General features: G+C 41.5%; 1 protein-coding gene across 3 annotated transcripts; it reads right to left on the bottom strand.

The window, feature by feature from the left end:
• Positions 1 to 1858: 1858 nt before the first annotated feature.
• On the bottom strand, positions 1859 to 19988 carry ppm1aa (protein phosphatase, Mg2+/Mn2+ dependent, 1Aa). Of its 3 annotated transcripts, none has more exons than XM_053232451.1 (7): positions 19731 to 19988; positions 19337 to 19630; positions 18168 to 18446; positions 16537 to 16654; positions 16342 to 16453; positions 15752 to 15809; positions 1859 to 2167 (listed from the first exon to the last, which is right to left on the bottom strand). In XM_053232451.1, exons 1-7 carry the CDS (start codon positions 19986 to 19988, stop codon positions 2138 to 2140), a joined length of 1149 nt encoding a protein of 382 aa, XP_053088426.1. In that variant the 3' UTR covers positions 1859 to 2137. The 3 variants fall into 3 exon arrangements, with proteins under 3 accessions (XP_053088426.1, XP_034157166.1, XP_034157170.1); XM_034301275.2 differs by lacking the exon at positions 1859 to 2167 and adding an exon at positions 6474 to 8178; XM_034301279.2 differs by lacking the exon at positions 1859 to 2167 and adding an exon at positions 9097 to 15202.
• Positions 19989 to 21094: the final 1106 nt, after the last annotated feature.

The following is a 21094-nucleotide window of genomic DNA, read 5'->3' as shown; positions in this document are numbered from 1 at the left end:
TGCTCCTTCAAGCCAGATTTAATAGCTGTTTAATTACCTAATTAAGTTTAAAAAAAAAACATTAAAAACAAAAACTGAAAATAGGTTTAGGAAAAATAATATCTAAACAAAAAAAACAGATAAAATGTAAATCAGATCATAAATAAATAAATTAATGAAAAAGTCAGTTAATGAAATAAATCCTAAAGCAATAAAATTTAAAAATAATTCAATTAACAGGGAACTGGTGATATTTTCTGATCTAAACATGTTTAAAAGTTATAAATAATATAATATTGTATTAACTTTATAAATTATAATAAACATTATAAATAATAGCTATAAAGAAGCGTTCTAAGTTAAAGGCTCGGTTCTAATGGTTTTCTAAGAGTTCTTCATTTTTATTTTTATTTTCTGAATATTCTCTTCTGAATAAATTCTCATCTTCTTCTTTAGAAAGCTTTTATCCGGATGAATCTGTTCTTGGTGATTAATTAGAGAAAAACGAGCTGAAACATTTTCACTCCCTGAGCTCAGACGTCAGAAGTGCAGTTAAAGTTTACTTTAATATACTTTTTTATTTTAATAAAATTCCTGTAATTATTATTAGTTATTAATGAAAGTGTTTATTGTAATGTTTATGGGTTAAAAACCGCTATCAGTTAATGACTTTATTAACTTTATTCACTGTAAATTCCTTCTGAAAAGTAAACTTTATTCGTGTTTATTCAGTCATTAATGTTATTTAATGTTATTTAATGTAATTTAATGTAATTTAATGTTATTTTACGGGAACTTGCTCAGTACCGCAGATGTGAGCGAGCACGTTTTGTGGATTTATGGTTTATTCGGGGATTATTTTACACGTGGATGTTATTACACGTGACTCACAGGAGGAAGTGCACGTCAGTGACTCTGACAGTCAGACACTAAAGCAGTACAGATTATAAACACACACTTAAAATGTTACAAAAACATCAATTAATATAATATAACTGAGCAGTGTGTGTGTGTGTGTGTGTGTGTGTGTGTGTGTGTGTGTGATCTGGGGGTCAGTGAGATCAGACTGTCTGTGCAGAAGGTTTAGTTTAGGGATAATGTTACAGTTTCTGTGTAATTAAGAGAAGAGTTCTGTGTGAAACTCTACAGCTGAATGTTTCCATCACAGAGGACGAGAAGAACCTTTTCTTTACAGCTAAGAACCGCAGAGATCCAAAGAACCCTTAAAGGAACTTGAGGAAGTGTGGTACAAACTCCAAATTATTGCTCTCTCTCTCTCTCTCTCTCTCTCTCTCTCTCTCCAACTCTGTCTCTCTTCCTGTCTCTTTTTGTCTGTCTCTCTGTTTCTCTCTCTCTCTCTCTCTCTCTCTCTTCCTGTCACTCTCTCTCTTTCTCTCTCTCTCTCTCTCTTCCTGTCACTCTCTCTCTCTCTCTCTCTCTCTCTTCCTGTCACTCTCTCTCTTTCTCTCTCTCTCTCTCTCTCTCTCTTCCTGTCACTCTCTCTCTCTCTCTCTCTCTCTCTTCCTGTCACTCTCTCTCTCTCTCTCTCTCTCTCTCTCTCTCTCTTGAGAAAGTTCTCGATCGTTTGGGAAATGAAAGATGAAATGTGAGCTCTTGCTTCTCCACAGAAGAGGGTGGAGAGCAGAAAACCACTGAATCTTAAACAAGAATTCCTGAACAGAGAGAAAATGTGTGTGTGTGTGTGTGTGTGTGTGAGGTGAATGAGAGGTGAGTAAATGAATGCATTAGTGTGTGTGTGTGTGAGGTGAATGAGAGGTGAGTAAATGAATGCATTAGTGTGTGTGTGTGTGTGTGTGTGTGTGTGTGTTAAGGGAGGAAATCAACTTGCAGTGTAAAAACTGGATCGTTTTCTGGGTGAAAAAGCCCGAGGTTCTTCGTTCTTAACTCTTTTACTGCTGCATTCTGCTGGAGACTCAGTCGTACTCTGCTGAACGAGCTGCTCCGTGGTGTCTGCTAATGAAGTAAAAGTGGCCAAACTGATCATAACCTTCATCATAACCTTCATCCAGAACTCTCTCAGTATCTCAGAGACATGGATGAGAAATAAACAGATGGAGCTAAAACTTCAACCCGCTTGTTCAGCTGAGGAATTTAATTACACTGTCCAAACTCTGAAGGTCTGCTGTAATCAGATGCTTCAGAAATGTTGGGAGGAGAACGTCTCGTTCTGCAGAAAAAAAAGTCAACACGTTATTATTTAGCAGAAAAGTGTTTTTATTTCATGTAAAACTTAGTAAACTTTACAAAAGAACAATTTCTTTACACAACAATAATCATATACCGATTTGTAGAGTATTATTTCCACAGACTAACACGACCAAAGTACAGCTCAACAACAACGTGTTAAAAAGACAACAAAATCTGTTTTTTTTTTCTGTAAAAGTTCATAAAAATATGAATGTGTAAATAACACACAGTATGTTGAAATAAACCTACAACACATTTACACGATTAAAGAAGAAAAATGCTGCATTGCAGGAAGAACCTGAAACAGACGACAGAAATAACAGAACGTTAAGCAGAAAAGTCTATCGGTCAAATATGTCGACTGTTTCTTCTAAAAAAATAAAATAAAATCCACATGAGATTCTCCTTGTAAAATCTTCCTGTTAGTAAGAATGGTAGCTAACTAGCTAAATTAGCTTTCTGCCTGGTTTTAGGTAGTGTAGGTTAGGTCATGGTAAAGAGAGGAATTAACTGTCTGATCTAATTACCAGCTCAGTTATATCAGCTATGTATTAAAAACAAACAAACAAAAAAAACATGACTTAGTGTTGTTTCTGAAGTTTGTTGAAAACTTGGTGGCTGTTCTTAGCTTTGTAGCTAGCTGGGCTTAGCTAGCTGGAGAACTATGTTTCTGTATCTCTACATGTTTCTGTTTATTAATAAATAATAAAATCATATTAGAGAATTAACTGAGAAGATTGATCGACTGGTCAAGGCTGGCAGATTGTGCGGTTGTGTCTGATCTCACATAAATGAGGCAAAAAAAAAAAAAGAAACGTGCACACAACACTCACAAGAGACTAAACTTTGTTCACAGAACTCAAGATTTCATTTCATTTTGAAAAAAATAATCGAGAATTGATCCCAGTGAAGGAAAAGGTGTCGTAACAACAGACATGTTTATTATAGTTTATTTGTGTTTCTTTTTTACAGTGATGTGATTAAATAATGGTGAACACACACACACACACACACACACACACACACATACTGAGAGTGTTCTGATGTTTTCTAACACTAGGGATTTGATGCGTGGGTTCTCCATCAGCATTCACACAGAACCCCAAATGTTTCATGTAGATCTCTGCCACAGACCACGTGCTGATCTTCAGTGACGTCACACACACTCCCAGTGGGACCTGCTGTCGTCTAAGGAGGCCACGCCCACACACACGTCCATGCCCCGCCTTCTGGAACGATTTTGCCTCTTGGCTGATTGATTGTATTTGGAGTAAAAGATCATTTTCTGCCCTCTAGTGGTTGTGTTTAGTTATTACATGAGAGTTTAAACTGGAGCAGTCACTAATCCCAACCCTTCCTTAAAGCTCAGAGCTCTATAAAGAACAGAACTGAAAAGTGTGTGTGTGTGTGTGTGATTGTTGATATTGTTGAATTATGATATGTATAGTATAGACAGGTTTAAAACTTTCATGAACTTTTTTTCAACCCTAAACGCTACACTCCTGGGGGGCGGAGCTACCTCGCGCTGACGTCACTCGGCATCATCCAGCATTTAAATTACTCTGTTTATAATCTCTCTCACTCGCTCCTTCTGTCCTTTAGAAACAGAGAATAAAAGAAAAGAGCTGAATCTCTCTGCGGAATGTGAAAGGTAATGTGTGGTGTTTCTCTGATTGTGGAGAGATCTGAGAGGAAACGCGCATTAATTACATCCAATAGGACGCCGCTAATGTGGTCACGTGACGCAGAAGTGCTTAATTAGGCTCCAGTTCAGTCGCTTTAGTTAACTGAAGATCTTCATTTCAGAACGTTTCTGTTTAAAGCTGAACCTGAGGGAGGAGTGTGTGAGGAGAGAGGAAGAGGATGCTGAGCTTCACTGAGCCGCAGTTCGGACTGAAACTCCATCTTGGAGCCCTTTGCTGAAGTGAGTGAGTCACGTGACTGGATCTTGTCGATGGCCGCCGCGCCGGTGCTTCAGCACAAATAGTGCAGTGTGTGTACAAGTCACTGTTTAGGTTATGTGTGTGTGTGTGTGTGTGTGTGTGTGTGAGATTTGTGCTTTGCTGTGACAGTGTTGGATGTTCAGCAGGTGTAAACAGCACTACTGAACATAACACAACTACTGAACATAACACAACTACTGAACATAACACAGCTACTGAACATAACACAACTACTGAACATAACACAGCTACTGACCATAACGCAGCTACTGACCATAACGCAGCTACTGACCATAACGCAGCTACTGACCATAACACTACAAACCATAACACAGCTACTGACCATAACACAGCTACTGACCATAACACAGCTACTGAACATAACACAACTACTGAACATAACACAACTACTGAACATAACACAGCTACTGACCATAACGCAGCTACTGACCATAACGCAGCTACTGAACATAACACAGCTACTGACCATAACACTACAAACCATAACACAGCTACTGACCATAACACAGCTACTGACCATAACACAGCTACTGAACATAACACTACAAAACATAACACAGCTACTGACCATAACACAACTACTGACCATAACAAGGCTACTGAACATAACACAGCTACTGAACATAACACTACAAAACATAACACAGCTACTGACCATAACACAACTACTGACCATAACAAGGCTACTGACCATAACACAGCTACTGACCATAACACAGCTACTGACCATAACACTACAAAACATAACACAGCTACTGACCATAACACAGCTACTGACCATAACACAGCTACTGACCATAACACTACAAAACATAACACAGCTACTGACCATAACACTACAAAACATAACACAGCTACTGACCATAACACAGCTACTGACCATAACACAGCTACTGACCATAACACAGCTACTGACCATAACACTACAAAACATAACACAGCTACTGAACATAACACAGCTACTGAACATAACACAGCTACTGAACATAACACAGCTACTGAACATAACACTACAAAACATAACACAGCTACTGACCATAACACAGCTACTGACCATAACACAGCTACTGAACATAACACAGCTACTGAACATAACACAGCTACTGAACATAACACTACAAAACATAACACATCTACTGAACATAACACATATACTGAACATAACACAGCTACTGACCATAACACTACTGAACATAACACAGCTACTGAACATAACACAGCTACTGAACATAACACAGCTACTGAACATAACACTACAAAACATAACACAGCTACTGAACATAACACAGCTACTGAACATAACACAGCTACTGACCATAACACAGCTACTGACCATAACACAGCTACTGACCATAACACTACAAAACATAACACATCTACTGAACATAACACATCTACTGAACATAACACATCTACTGAACATAACACTACAAAACATAACACAGCTACTGAACATAACACAGCTACTGACCATAACACTACAAAACATAACACAGCTACTGATCATAACACAGCTACTGATCATAACACAGCTACTGACCATAACACAGCTACTGACCATAACACTACAAAACATAACACAGCTACTGATCATAACACAGCTACTGACCATAACACAGCTACTGACCATAACACTACAAAACAACACAGCTACTGAACATAACACAGCTACTGACCATAACACAGCTACTGAACATAACACTACAAAACATAACACAGCTACTGACCATAACACAGCTACTGACCATAACACAGCTACTGACCATAACACTACAAAACATAACACAGCTACTGACCATAACACAGCTACTGACCATAACACTACAAAACATAACACAGCTACTGACCATAACACAGCTACTGACCATAACACTACAAAACATAACACAGCTACTGACCATAACACAGCTACTGACCATAACACAGCTACTGACCATAACACTACAAAACATAACACAGCTACTGACCATAACACAGCTACTGACCATAACACAGCTACTGACCATAACACTACAAAACATAACACAGCTACTGATCATAACACAGCTACTGACCATAACACTACAAAACATAACACAGCTACTGACCATAACACAGCTACTGAACATAACACTACAAAACATAACACAGCTACTGACCATAACACAGCTACTGACCATAACACAGCTACTGACCATAACACAGCTACTGACCATAACACTACAAAACATAACACAGCTACTGACCATAACACTACAAAACATAACACAGCTACTGATCATAACACAGCTACTGACCATAACACTACAAAACATAACACAGCTACTGACCATAACACAGCTACTGACCATAACACAGCTACTGAACATAACACAGCTACTGATCGTAACACAACTACTGAACACAACACAGTTACTGAACCCAGCAACTGAACACAACAGCGCTACTGAACATACTCATGAGCAGTTTCAGTGTTTTAAATATGCAGTGTTTATTATGAACACATTTGAATTTTGTCAGTACAGCGTAGTGTTTATTCTGTATGTTTGATTCTGAGTCATGTGCAAATCATCCATCTTTGGAAACGCATTAAATGGGTGAGTGTTAAATAAATAAGGCACCAATAAGTTTTGGCCCCCGGTTCAGGTGTAAGTGTGTGTGCGATGGGGGAGTCGGGTCTGTCCTAATCCACTGGAAAGATGAAAAAATGGAAAAAGTCCCATTTTTCTTTTTCTTTCTTTCTTTCTTTCTTTTTTTTTTAAAGAAGCACAAGAATCGAGGATGAATATCAGTTTATTCATGTTCTCAATTTCTGTCTTCTGAGTATCACCGCTGATTTACACACATGAGCACCATCCTGCTGTACAGTAATAATAATAATAATAATAATAATAATAATTGCCCTTTAAAGAGAAATGCTTTAGACTGAAGGTCCTGGTCTTAATATACAGTACAGTATCACACTGTATGTGTGTGTTTGTGTGTGTGTGTGTGTGTGTGTGTGTTAAAGTCCCCTCATGACAAGTCTTAATCTTTGTTTTTTTAAGATTAATGCTGGACTCTTGGGCATTTTATCGTTTAGCAACATTTCCACTGATAATTACAGGATACTAATTATTACACTGCAGTGTTCATCGAACAGAAACGAGCTTTCCTATCAAATATTCCCACTTTACAGGAAGATTAAGTTGAATATTTATGTCGTTACATTTCATATTTAATGCCTAGCAAAGTGGCTAAGATCTTAGCGTAGTGACGGTTTCAGCAATCATCTTATCACGGCAGAGATCTTAGCCTTGGTCTCAACGTAACAACAGCATCACGCTGCGTTTCAGTAAACCTCGTCATTCCCACAACCTGGAATTCTTCCTCGGAAAGTCTCCTCAACTCCGAGTTTATCACGTGACCTCATATCAGTATTGCTTCTCACACTGTAAAACTCCAGATCAGACTTTTAGATCAGTCAGCTGTAGACGCGTTAGCTGGTTAAATGTGAACTCCTGAGAAAGTAAATACATGGAAAGCGTCGTCACTCGTTAGCTGACTAGCTTGTTGACATGATTCATTAATCATTAATATGTGATTCTGTGTTGATGCAGAAAGTTATAAATGATCACAACCCACATACTGGTCCCTCGAATAAGCCAATCATGCCTGGCTTTCATTGTCAGGATGTAAAGACTCTGAGCTGCGTTTAAACCCAAACTCAGGATTGTTCCGTTATTAGCTTGGCCCAGGAATTAGGCAGGTTCTCCTCTTATCGGACTTCTGTCACCGTTTTACACCATCCTCATGACATTGTTTACTTGTAATATAAAGAAAGACTACATTAGTAAATGATTCCTCAGTTGGAGCGACAGTGGTGTGTGTTTGTTTTACGCTCGGCTCTGGTCTGTTGAATGGAATTAGGATTACGATGGCGAGGAATCAGCACCGTTTAAATGAACATTCTGATAAATAACTAGCGCACACATGAAGAGTTCCACTGCTTTTGAGTTTCCTCCCTCCTGCTTTAACTGAAGCCTCGGAAGAAAAGGATGTCGGGGTCCTGAGGACGGAGAGAGACAGAGAGACAAAGTGCATCTGACTGGATGAAAAGAGAAATAAAGGAGATGGGATGGAAAAGTGTGACACTTAAATACAAGTTTAAATGGAGAGTCCAAAAACAACGAGGAATAGAAGAGGAGAGAAACGTGTTAGAAAAGAGGGAAGACAGAACAGCAGAGAGAGAGAGAGAGAGAGAAGAGCAGACAGACAGAGAGAGAGACAGACAAGCAGACAGACAGAATGAGAGGGAGACAGAAGAGCAAACAGAGAGAGAGACACTTGATGGAGAGAGATAGAAGAGCAGAGAGAGAGAGAGAGAGAGAGATAGAAGAGCAGACAGAGAGAGAGAGAAAGAGAGAGAGAGAGAAGTGCAGATGGGGGGGGGGAGAGAGAGAGACTTGATGGAGAGAGAGAGAGAGAGAGAGAGAGAGACAGAGAGAGAGAGAGACTTGATGGAGGGAGAGAGAGAGAGAGAGAGAGAGGGAGAGAGAGAGAGAGAGAGAGAGAGAGAGAGAGAGACACTTGTACCAGTTTGGAGAGAAATCAGAAATCTTGTTGTTTTCCCGGAAAGCAGGAATTAAATTTTTTCCCTCCTGTAACGTGCATGTAGCATAAAACACACACCATGCTGTTACATCACACAGTACACTATTAACACACTATTAACACACTATTAACACACTAGTTTAAATACAGTCAATGTAGTGGATCAGCTGAGCTGTGTTCAGTGTGTGTTCAGTGTGGATCTGTGGGGGTTCTCTGGTGTGTGTGTGTGTGTGTGTGTGTGTGATATATTAGACTATAATTAATGAGATTCAGTGTTGTATCTCCCGGCTGTTGGATGCCGTATGCTGGTTAACTCTCGTCCTGTTTGCTCGGAAATAAAGCCACGGTGAGAAAATGACTCCGACACCACGTCTGTATTTTTCCCCCAAAATAAAAAGTTTATTTTCAGTGTGAACTGATTAAAAACAACAACAAGGACCAAAAAGTTAAAAGACGAGTATTCAGAAGAGGAGAACATTCCTGTGATTTATTCTGTCCATATTTCCAAAAAAAGAAAAGAAAAGAAAAACAGAAAGAATACAAATATACATCTACATTTCTTAATATTAAAAAAAAAAAAAAAAAACAGTTTAGCTTATGAGTGCGGCTAAACCTGACCCACTGACCATGTGGAGGAGAAGCAGGAGAGCGTGTGTGTGTGTCTGGTTTAATTTACAGCCCCACACACACACACACACACACACACACACAGATTAAGGCTAAGTGAACCTGCAGGTCGTCAGGAGCTGATAGTGAATTATACGATACATCATGATATTCAGTGTAAATGACTTCATCACACACTTAAAACACGTCTCCTGTTAAATTAAAAATTTTTTACATTTATTTTGGAAAGCAGCACTCTGTGTGTGTGTGTGTGTGAAAGAGAGAGAGAGAGATCAACACTAATAGTCAATTTCACACACAATATCACGATAATATCGTAAATCCAGATTTTTTTTTGGGGGGGGAGGTATGTAAATGTCTCTCACACACACACACACACACACACACACACATACACACGCCTACTACACAGCATTTACACATGATTAAAAACACACACACACACACACACACACACACACACAGAGAATGTGTAGAATTAATTCAGGACATTTAAAACACAAAAAAAAGATTTTAAAGATATAAATGTGGACAATTATTTAGTATTTGGTTATTTGGTTAATTATTTAGCGAACAGCAGTCCTTATTACCTCAAAACACACTTTCAAAGTTTGTGTTTTCATGCCCAAGTGTGTTACATGAAATAAAGCATTCATAACACGTTATAAAGCACTAATTCCACAGACAAGCCGTATGAGACGTGTTTGATGATGAAACAAAAATGTGTAAAAATAAAAAATCAAATCAAATCTGAATAAAAGCCTGTTTTAAAGCTGTAAAATGGGAACGTGGTGTTCTGATGTACGCTGCTTCTCTCCGCGCAGGACACAGAAACGCTAAAACGTGTTTGTCATAAAAAAAAAAAATTCAACGTTTGTTCGTAAAACAAATAATAACTGTATTATCGAGTTAAACTCATTGTATTGACCAAAAACTAAATAATAAAATTCCACAGACTTCCTAATTACAGATATATTTTATGAATACCATCTTTTATTTAAAATATCAGACTACAGTAAAATTCTGGCACTTTATTATTATTATTATTAAATGCTCAGATTTTAAGTTAAAACATTATTTTGATTCCTGATTTTTGAGGTTTCTGAGTTTCTGGGTTTTTCAAATTTTCACAGTTTTCTCACAGTTTTTGAACACAGTTTTCAGCAGTTTATTTTTTTAGACATGAAATAAAAGTAAAATCAAACTCGTGGATTAATTGATTGATTGATTGAAATAGTTTTATAGTTTTTTTTGGGAGAAATGTAACACTGCTGTTTTGCTGCCACAGCATCATGTATCGTATATAAACGACTCCAGGTATCGTGATGATGACATTTCGGTCGTATCGACCCGCCGCTAATCGTACAGGCGGCTTTGTGATATTTAAGAACAATCGCGTTATACTACGTGCTCTACTACAGCCGATTTCTCCGTTACAATCCACAAATATTAAATTATTAAATGTTTAATATTAATTTTTGAATCGTCTAATAAACCATCAACGAAACACGTTACAACTTATTACTACTTCCTGTTTATTGCCCCGCCTCCTAGTTTGATGGACAGCTGAGATCTGTTTTTTTCTCAGCATGAAATAAGCAAATATCAGGAGAAACAGTATCGTGTTGTGATTATTCTGCGTCTCATCAGTTTATCAGCTCGAGACAAACAAAGAAATGAATAAATAAACTACAATAATAAAATGCTGTAGTGTTTAAAGTTTAGTTTTTGTCCTTTGCATGTTGAAAGAGTGCTTTGAGTGTGTTATAAATGCTTTATTGAGATCAGATTAAAAGCATGAAACAGTTTCCTCATCACATGACAGAAAAACAGATGGACAGATGAACAGGACGGTTCTGTTCTGTTTCTCAGGTTTCCTCCTGTTTCACCTCCGTCAGATTATTACAAAAATATTCCCCAGTTCAACACGTGTTCAGATCCGTTATCTAGCATTAGATTGTCAATTCTGTTAATATAAGAATTCTATTTTGAATAAATTACCCTGTGAGGTTTAACAATGAAACACTGCAGTCTAAACACACTGGGTGGAATCGTTAGCTCTGAAATTAATCCCGCTAACAAACTCTGAAAATAAAATCTGTTTTTTATTTTTTAATTTTTTTTTGATTTTTTAAGGAATCTGGTTTATTATTGAGGTTCGGCTCAGCAGGAGGGACACATGGACAAACTACCCACCAGAAATTAAAGAACTAAACAGAGCTATAGTACAGCGAACACACCTGTGTGTGTGTGTGTGTGTGTGTGTGTGTGAGAGATGTTCTCTCTGCAGAAATCAGATTTTACAGAAACATTTACAGCATTGCCCAATGGAGAAAAAAAAAAATCAACAATTCCATCAACAAGTCTATTAATCACACACTAGCAGCAAACAGTGTTCAGACATGTTCCCGATTTAAAACAAAAAAAAACACACAACAGTAAACGTCCCAGAGCCTGAGGAACAGATACACACACTCCCAAAGTGGAACAAAAAAAGCTTTGTGTTTGTTCTCTGCTGAAAAATGTATAAAAATAAAAAACGTGTTCAGAAAGAAGAATACGGTAAAATAGAACAACATGGAAAAGCATCAGCTCTACACACACACGCGCACACACACGCACACACACGCACACACACGCACACACACGCACACACGCGTACACACGCGTACACACACGCACACACACGCACACACAATGCTGGAAAATGAAACATTGGTCGAAGAACAAATTGTGACGTCTGAATGCTCGCAGTAGGTGTAAGATGCTCCAAGGCTGTGTTCCAATATTTATTTATTTATTTGTTTTATTTTATTTATTGTATTTATTTATTTATTTTTAAAATACACCCTCGTCCACTTCCCCTAGATCCTCAAATCCTCTCCGCCGCCATCTTAAAGGCTGTTGTGGTGTTTTTATCAGCGCAAATTAAGTTAAGACTCTATGAACACAAGTTACCCAGAATGCACTGCTGCAGTATGAGTCGTTTTTAAAAAAAAAAAAAAACAAAAGCAAACAAAGCAGTTTACGGTGTGTGACGTTAAAAACTAACGCAAATTAACAAACCAACAACTAAAGAAATGAACAAACATTTTTATAAAAGGTTCACCTAAGGTTCAACCCTTCCAAAAAAACAAAATCTTGAATTTAAATGGAAAAAAACAAAAAAAAACAAAAACAATGCTGGTATGTGAATAAAAACATTAACACAATAAATATATAAACTCCATCGCATGCATTAACGCTTTACTTTACGGCTTTATGACCCAGTTAACATTAATAACACACAAACGTCAGCTTTAATACACCGTAAGTCATTAACACGTGCACTAATCGTCAGGTTTGTTTGTTTGTTTGTTTGCTGCGTGTTGTTTATTATTTATTAATGTTAATTAACGCTGTAAACAACATTCAGTTAAAGGAGCCTTAATGCAGAATATCCAAATCCAAATAATAAAATAAAATAATGAGCGAATTCCTACACGTTTGTGCGTTTTCTGAAATTCTTTGTTGTGCATATGATTGTGGGCGTGGCTTAGTTACACACCCATAACTGTAATTAACATTGTTTCCGTGTTTACTTCCTCGTAGCTACTCTTTAGTTTATTATCTTGTAATTACAGTTTTATTACACAGTAATAAGGACTCGGACTCGCGCTGACTGCACTGTGAGTGTTACACACTTCCGGGATCGTGGTAAGGGGACGTGAACAAGGGCTCACTTTATTAAAATAAATAAATAAATAAAATAAAAAAATAAAAAAGGTATTGGAACACAGCGCAGGAATCTTACACAATCAATCATAATAAAAAAAATACACAAACATTTCTGAGGAAAAATAATAAAAGATGAATAATGATACAGTGTTCAGTGGATCTGAAGGAAAATTCAGCATTACACACACACACGCACACGCGCACACCCACACACGCACACACGCACACACGCGCACACGCGCACACACGCGCACACACGCACACACACACTTGAGCTTAGCTTGGTTGTAAGGAAGAGTTCAAGGAAGATTTTTTTTCCTTTCAAAAACATTAACAACTATTCCAAAAGAAAGACAAATTAAATCTGGACTGTAAAACACACACACACACACACACACACACACACACACACACACACCCTCTCTCTCTGTCTCTCTGAAGCGATGTGTCCTATGTGCCAATCAAGAAAAAATAACAAGCAAAGAAAACAAATGGATCCATTAAAAAAAAAAAAAAAAAAAAGAAAGAAAAAAGCTCTCTGCGCTGTAAGCCCGTTATCTTTTACCCGTTTCATCAAAGGAGCAGGAAAAAAAATCTGACCATGACGTCAGGCGTGCGCCGATGACCGGTTCCACGATACGCCGCGATATTCCACACGCGCCATGTGGCGGTAGCGGATGGCGAGAGGAGGAGGGGCCGAGGCAGGCGGCGTTTCTGCGCCGTAAAACTGTCTGTCGTGTTCGGAACGACTCTGAAACAATCGAACCACCTGACGATCAGCGTCCGTCTTTAAACGGCGAGTACAGACGAGCGGTGTCGGCTCACACGCGGCTCACACGCGGCGCACACGCGGCGCACACGCGGCGCACACGCGAGTACGTCCAGAACCAGGCAGCCGTCTGTTCTCCAGCAAAAACCCATCGTAAAGAAAAAACCCTCAGCTAACAGTTAAGTTAAAAAGTTAGAAGATGAACTGTTCCTATGACGTCACTGCGGCGTGTCAGTTACACGAACACGCCGTCAGTTTAGTTTCCAACCGGGAACACGGCGAGAGAAACATCACGAGCACCATGTGAAGAAGAACATGTTCTGAGAACGTTTTTCTGACGTTACAGATGAACGCTTGGGAGTTTTCCACACGGTGTCGGGTGTAAAAAGGACACGATGGCCGCGGCGAGCGTCGGGGAAAAGAGTGAAATCAGGTTCGGCGTATTCGCGGCTCCTGAACCAGCCGTACGTTGTTTTATTTGTTTCGTCGGAAGACGATTGATTTGTGGCGAACCACGTGGTTTCTGCGTTCGTCCTGTAGCTCGCTGTGTTGTTTGTATGTTTCTGCAGTCATGTTACACTAACGGAGAAACCACGGCAACCACAGATAGGAACGCCCACTACAACAACGACCAATCAGAGGGCTTGTTCGGCTCAGAGTCTCGGCGTCCTCAGGTTGTGGTTCTGGATCGTCTTTTCTGCTTTATCCCATAATTCCTTTCACACGATACGTTTTAAAAACATCTCGCACACCACCATTTTTTTTTTTTGTTCTTTTTCTTTATTCCCAAATATCGCGGTGTAAAAACACATCGTCGGCACACGCCTGACGGAAATGTAGGAAAAACAAGCTTTCGAGCTGAAGAGTTGACATTTCCTATGACAAGGCAGATAGTGCATAAAGGTTTCCTCTTTTTTTCTTCTTTTTTTTTTATATTTTATAAGGTTTAGTCTTTTTTTTTTTTTTTTTTTTTTAAACATTTAATAACAAGCTGCGTTTGATACAGGCTTATGTTTTTTTTGTTGGTTTTTTTTTTTTTTTTTTTACAATTGCACTTCAAAAACAAATATACAAACACACACGACGATGTGAATCAAATTAATTACAGCCCAAAAAAAAAAAAAAAAAAAAAAAAGATATCAGGAAAATAAAAAACAGAAGGAATAAAACGTCCCGTTGTGAGTGTAGCTGAGTGTAAAGGGATGATTCCCTCGCTCCTCCTCTTCGGCTGGCGTCCCGTCGGTTCCGCTGAGTGTGAGTGTGTGTGTGTGTGTGTGTGTGTGTGTGTGTGTGAGAAGCCGGAGCGGCGTGGGGAAGGTGTGTGTGTTGTAAAACGCTACCACACGTCATCAGCGGACGCAGAGTCCTTTAGTGAGAGAAGAGGAAGAAGAGCAGCCAGTGAGACGCCACTCAGCTAAAACAGTGTGTGTGTGTGTGTGTGTGTGTGTGTGTGTGTGTGTGTGTGTGTGTGGTGCCTTTAAGTGTTTTAAATCATAAATATTTTACATGAAGGGATGACTGCATGGACGTACGGTCACTTCCTGTTCTTAGCTTAGCTACTGGACCAATCAGATTGCAGCGTCCAGTCAGAGATTTCCATAAAGAACAGAAGGAGAACTCGCCGCACGCTCCATGACGGCTCGCCTCGTCTGGTTTTAAGAGATAACGAGCGGTAACGCGTTCATTAACGCGTCGGATTCGTGTCACGCTCACACACTCGAGACGCTGAATCAGGTGTGTTAGACGTGGAGTGTGTGTGTGTGTGTGAACGTGTTTCAGTGATAACGTTTAATAATCAGAGGAGATTTCATATGCAGACAGAATGGGTTTATGGGTGTACAATATGAGCATGCAAACACACACACACACACACACACACACACACACACACACACACACACACGGATATACTCACTGTGTCCTCATTCCTGTAGGGGTTGAGTTTGTTATATACTGCTTCAATAACGCTTCGCCTGTAAAAATAAAGAAATCCGACAGTCACGTTATTCGATTTGTTATTTCAGAAAGTTCTCTCTCTCTCTTTCTCTGTCTTTCTCTCTCTCTCTCTCTTTCTCTGTCTTTCTCTCTCTCTCTCTCTCTTTACACTATCACATCTCAGCTCCTCCTCCCGGATTTTAAACTCCTGTACCTTTGTATTTTATTCCGGTTAATTCCGTAAAGAGATCTTAAACCTGAACAAGTCAGTGTAAATAAACTTAATTAATATTCATCATCACGCCAGTCTTCTGCTGTTCTGATTGGTCAATCGAGTCAGTGCACTGGGAGGAGCTTTATTCCTCAATAACAGCATTTAATCCATAATTCTGTACAACTGACCACTGTCACTGTCAACGTTTTATACAGAATCAGATTTTTTTAGTCTTTTGTAGAAAGTAAACTAACAACATCTTAATATTTAATAGCAGAATAGAGAGAGAGAGCGAGAGAGAGTGTGTGTGTGTGCGCGTGTGTGTGTGTGTGTGTGCGCGTGCATGCGAGACTCACTTGCTGGCCAGCTCTCCTCCAGGCGGTAAGTTTGGGATGCTCTCTGACGCCAGCATTCGCATCACGTGCACAAGATCTGGTACTCCGTCATCGTTCTGCTTCTTCAGGATCTCTACAGGGGGATGGGGACGAGTGTGTGGTTTATAAGTGTGAAATAAAATACATCATATTGGATCATCATGCTGTATTTCGTACCTTCTACTCGGTTCTCCAAGTATTTGTCGAGTTCTGCTTCCCTCTTCACAGCTTCTGGTGAAACCTTCGGCGCGCCGCCAAAACACACCAACACTACGCTCATGTTGTCTCTGCTTCCCTGCAATCGTCACAGAAAACGGGAGAAATATTTAGAAGATCCTACAAGCTCCTCCTCCTGCCACTCAGAGGTCTATAAGCTCCTCCTTCTGCCACTCAGAGATCTACAAGCTCCTCCTCCTGCCACTCAGAGATCTACAAGCTCCTCCTCCTGCCGCTCAGAGGTCTATAAGCTCCTCCTCCTGCCACTCAGAGATCTATAAGCTCCTCCTCCTGCCACTCAGAGGTCTACAAGCTCCTCCTCCTGCCGCTCAGAGGTCTACAAGCTCCTCCTCCTGCCGCTCAGAGGTCTACAAGCTCCTCCTCCTGCCGCTCAGAGGTCTACAAGCTCCTCCTCCTGCCACTCAGAGGTCTACAAGCTCCTCCTCCTGCCACTCAGAGGTCTACAAGCTCCTCCTCCTGCCACTCAGAGGTCTACAAGCTCCTCCTCCTGCCACTCAGAGGTCTACAAGCTCCTCCTCCTGCCACTCAGAGGTCTACAAGCTCCTCCTCCTGCCACTCAGAGGTCTACAGGCTCCTCCTCCTGCCACTCAGAGGTCTACAGGCTCCTCCTCCTGCCACTCAGAGGTCTACAAGCTCCTCCTCCTGCCACTCAGAGGTCTATAAGCTCCTCCTCCTGCCGCTCATAAGTCTACAAGCTCCTCCTGCCACTCAGAGATCCACATGCTCCTCCTCCTGCCACTCAGAGGTCTACAAGCTCCTCCTCCTGCCACTCAGAGGTCTACAAGCTCCTCCTCCTGCCACTCAGAGGTCTACAAGCTCCTCCTCCTGCCACTCAGAGGTCTACAAGCTCCTCCTCCTGCCACTCAGAGGTCTATAAGCTCCTCCTCCTGCCGCTCATAAGTCTACAAGCTCCTCCTCCTGCCACTCAGAGATCTACATGCTCCTCCTCCTGCCACTCAGAGGTCTACAAGCTCCTCCTCCTGCCACTCAGAGGTCTACAAGCTCCTCCTCCTGCCACTCAGAGGTCTACAAGCTCCTCCTCCTGCCACTCAGAGGTCTACAGGCTCCTCCTCCTGCCACTCAGAGGTCTACAGGCTCCTCCTCCTGCCACTCAGAGGTCTACAAGCTCCTCCTCCTGCCACTCAGAGGTCTATAAGCTCCTCCTCCTGCCGCTCATAAGTCTACAAGCTCCTCCTGCCACTCAGAGATCCACATGCTCCTCCTCCTGCCACTCAGAGGTCTACAAGCTCCTCCTCCTGCCACTCAGAGGTCTACAAGCTCCTCCTCCTGCCACTCAGAGGTCTACAAGCTCCTCCTCCTGCCACTCAGAGGTCTATAAGCTCCTCCTCCTGCCGCTCATAAGTCTACATGCTCCTCCTCCTGCCACTCAGAGGTCTACAAGCTCCTCCTCATGCCACTCAGAGGTCTATAAGCTCCTCCTCCTGCCACTCAGAGGTCTACAGGCTCCTCCTCCTGCCACTCAGAGGTCTACAAGCTCCTCCTCGTGCCACTCAGAAGTCTATAAGCTCCTCCTCCTTTTATGCAGTGTGTGTAGATGGTTTTCTCCTCACCTTGTACAGACAGGTATCGACGATCTCGTTACACACTCTCTCCAGGTCGTCGGTGACCTGCAGTCTCGAGCGTACGAAGTCACACAGCTCCTCGTTGGTCATCACGTCCCAGATGCCGTCGCAGGCCAGAACGATGAACTCGTCCTCGGCTTCGCAGCGTTCGATGGCGTAAACCTCGGGCTCGGGGGAAACGAGCTGCTCCGTGGGGCCTTTTCCACTCACACACTTGTAGTCGAAATCTCCCAGAGCTCTGGACACGGCGAGAGAGCCGTTCACACGCTGGGCCGGGAAAAAAGAAAGAAATTTTTAAAAATAAATCACTTAAAAACTTTAGTGTTACATGATCGCTACATGATCATATTACACCGCGGGTTTGTACATCACACCGCACAGAGACACCGCCACAGACAACGACGGACCAGAGGAGTTTATTATGACCTGCTTTTTTTATTTATTATTCATATTATTCATTTTATTATTCTTTTTTTTTTATTTATTACTCATTGTGAGTGTGTAACTGCTCAAATCACACTTTCAAAAGCATAAAACACTCCAATCGACTACGAATCGTCTGCTCTGTTCTGCTCTGTTCTGCTCTGTTCTGCTCTGCTCTGTCCTCACAGGTGTGAAATTTGATTTCATCATCAGTTAAAAGCTGAAAGTGAAGCGACTCTGACAGCGGTTCTGGTTCTGGTTCTTTATGCAGCATCTATATGAAATCGTCAGTTTTGCCCCAGAAGTCGTTAAAATGTTCGCTGAAATTAACGCTCTTTTAAATCTTCACTTTGTTTTGGAGAAAAAAGGCATCCTGCATTACGTCGATACGTGAATATAAATATGTTTATATTTATATGTTTAAAAACTGAGATTTTTTTTTCCTGCCAAATGAATAAATATAACAAACACACACAGTTTTATACGCACACAAACACAAACACAAACACACAAACACACAAACACACACACACAAACACACACGCAAATCTGATGTCTTTCTGCCTTTCAGGCGTCGATCGTTAAGTCAATATTTACTGAATACTAATCTCAATCAGAGATTAACTCAACCCATCATGGTGGCGTCTGACCGCGTGAGTGTCGGACTGTGTGAGCGTCGGACCGCGTGAGCGTCGGCGGCGTGTCGTGTGTTTCAGTCCTCAGCGTTTTCTCACCTGGATCATGACGGATCCCCCTGCGTTCTGGATGCGCTGTTTCTCCAGCGGGTTGCTGGGTTTGTGGTCCTGCGTGGAGAAGTGCACGGCGCCGGCGCGGCTCAGCAGCCCCCGGGAGTCGCCGCAGTTGATTAAGAAGATGCGACGCGGCGAGATCATGGCGCCCACCGCCGTCGAGCCGCTCCGGTTCCGCTCCGACATCTCACGCATGTGCTCGTCGATCTGCAGGAAGCCGGTCCTGATCCCTGACGTGACACGCTCCACGCTCGGCTCCTCCTCCCCTCCGCTGCCGCCCTGAACGCCGTGACATCATACTCTCGTTTCATTCCATGCTGAGCGCCCTGTGTGTTTATGTGTGTGTGTGTGTGTGTGACAGAGAGAGAGAGAAGCTCACCTGGAAGTCGGGGTTGCTGGTGATGTGCTCGAGCAGGTGTTCGCAGCAGTAGCGGGCGACCTGAGAGCCGGCGTGGCCGTCGTACACGGCGAAGAAGGACCAGGGCTCGAGGCCGTGCGGGAGACCGATGACGGCCGTGTGAGCGTCCTCCATCTCCACGCGCCAGCCCTGCATGCTGCTCACGCCGTAGCGCAGCCCATTCCCCTCGCCGTGAACGTTCTGCTTCTCCATCTTCGGCTTGTCCAGGAACGCACCCATCTCTCACGCCTCGCCGAGCTGCAGGGACAGACGGAGCCAGGTGAGCCGTGACATCACCGCCTGCGACGGATACGTGCACGTATACTGTCTATCTATCTATCTATCTGTCTATTTAATCCATACATCATTCTACACATCTAAATTTATCCATCACTACACCTGTCTGTCTGCAGTACCTGTTTATCCACCTGGTAACATTTTCATCTACCAATCTATCCATCCATCCATCACTTTACTCATCCATCAGTCTGTCTACAATCTTTCTTTATCTATCCGTACACTCATCTATCATATATCTCCCTACGTGTTCATCCATTTACATATTCTCTCCATCCCTCCATCCCACCATCTATCTATCTATCTATCTATCTATAGTACACACACATCCATCATCATCATCATCATCATCACACAGCTGGTCATCCTTGTATGGCAGTGAGATTATCTCTGGTTCTCTCTCTCACACACACACACACACACACACACACACACACACACACACACACACACACACTTCACTGCACTAAAAATAGCGAGCTTTAGACAGAGTTTATCTCACACACACTTCTAGTGTGTACAGTTTACTGTAAATACTCCTGTAAACTGTGTATTTGTTGTTGTTGACTGTGCGCGTGTCTGATTTCCCTAAACTGTGTAATTACACGTGTTTTTAAAAAAAATGCTGATTAAAAATGGACTAAAATCCAACCACGTGATTAAGCTTCATTCTTTTCCTCGGCAGTGTTCAGCTTTTATTCCCGTTTGAGTGAAATAAACGCATTACGTAATGGTGTGTAAAATTTTTTTTCTCCCGTCCGCATTCCGACAAGTCCCTCCTCCTCGGCTGGGATTGGCCAATAGAGCCCCGCCTCCTGCGCCGGATTGGCTAGACGCGGATACGTGCGGGTAAGTGAGGCACTTTTTAGCCAATCCTAGTCGAAGGGGGCGGAGTTTGTAGGAATACGGGTGGGAAACGGGATTTGAAGATTGTAAAGTGTCAAAATTGGACGGTGTGTCAGAAATTAAGGGTGTGTGTGTGTGTTGAGAACTCACGACGAAGAGAAAGTACACCAGTTAAAAAAAAATAATAATAAAAATAAAACCAA

Source organism: Pangasianodon hypophthalmus, chromosome 3 (genome assembly GCF_027358585.1).
Source record: "Pangasianodon hypophthalmus isolate fPanHyp1 chromosome 3, fPanHyp1.pri, whole genome shotgun sequence".
NCBI classification, from domain to species: Eukaryota; Metazoa; Chordata; class Actinopteri; order Siluriformes; family Pangasiidae; genus Pangasianodon; species Pangasianodon hypophthalmus.
The sequence above is the reverse complement of the archived record's forward strand: the minus strand, read 5'-3'. Positions and strand labels throughout refer to the sequence as shown.

Bases quoted from the DNA above. Each gene is read 5' to 3' on its own strand.
- ppm1aa (XM_034301275.2), bottom strand. From the start codon at position 19,988: ATGGGTGCGTTCCTGGACAAGCCGAAGATGGAGAAGCAGAACGTTCAC. The intron at 15,810-16,341 runs GTGAGTCTCGCA...TTATTTTTACAG, and splicing joins GGAGGAGAGCTGGCCAGCAA to GCGAAGCGTTATTGAAGCAG. The intron at 8,179-15,751 runs GTGAGTATATCC...CTCCGTCCTCAG, and splicing joins CCTACAGGAATGAGGACACA to GACCCCGACATCCTTTTCTT.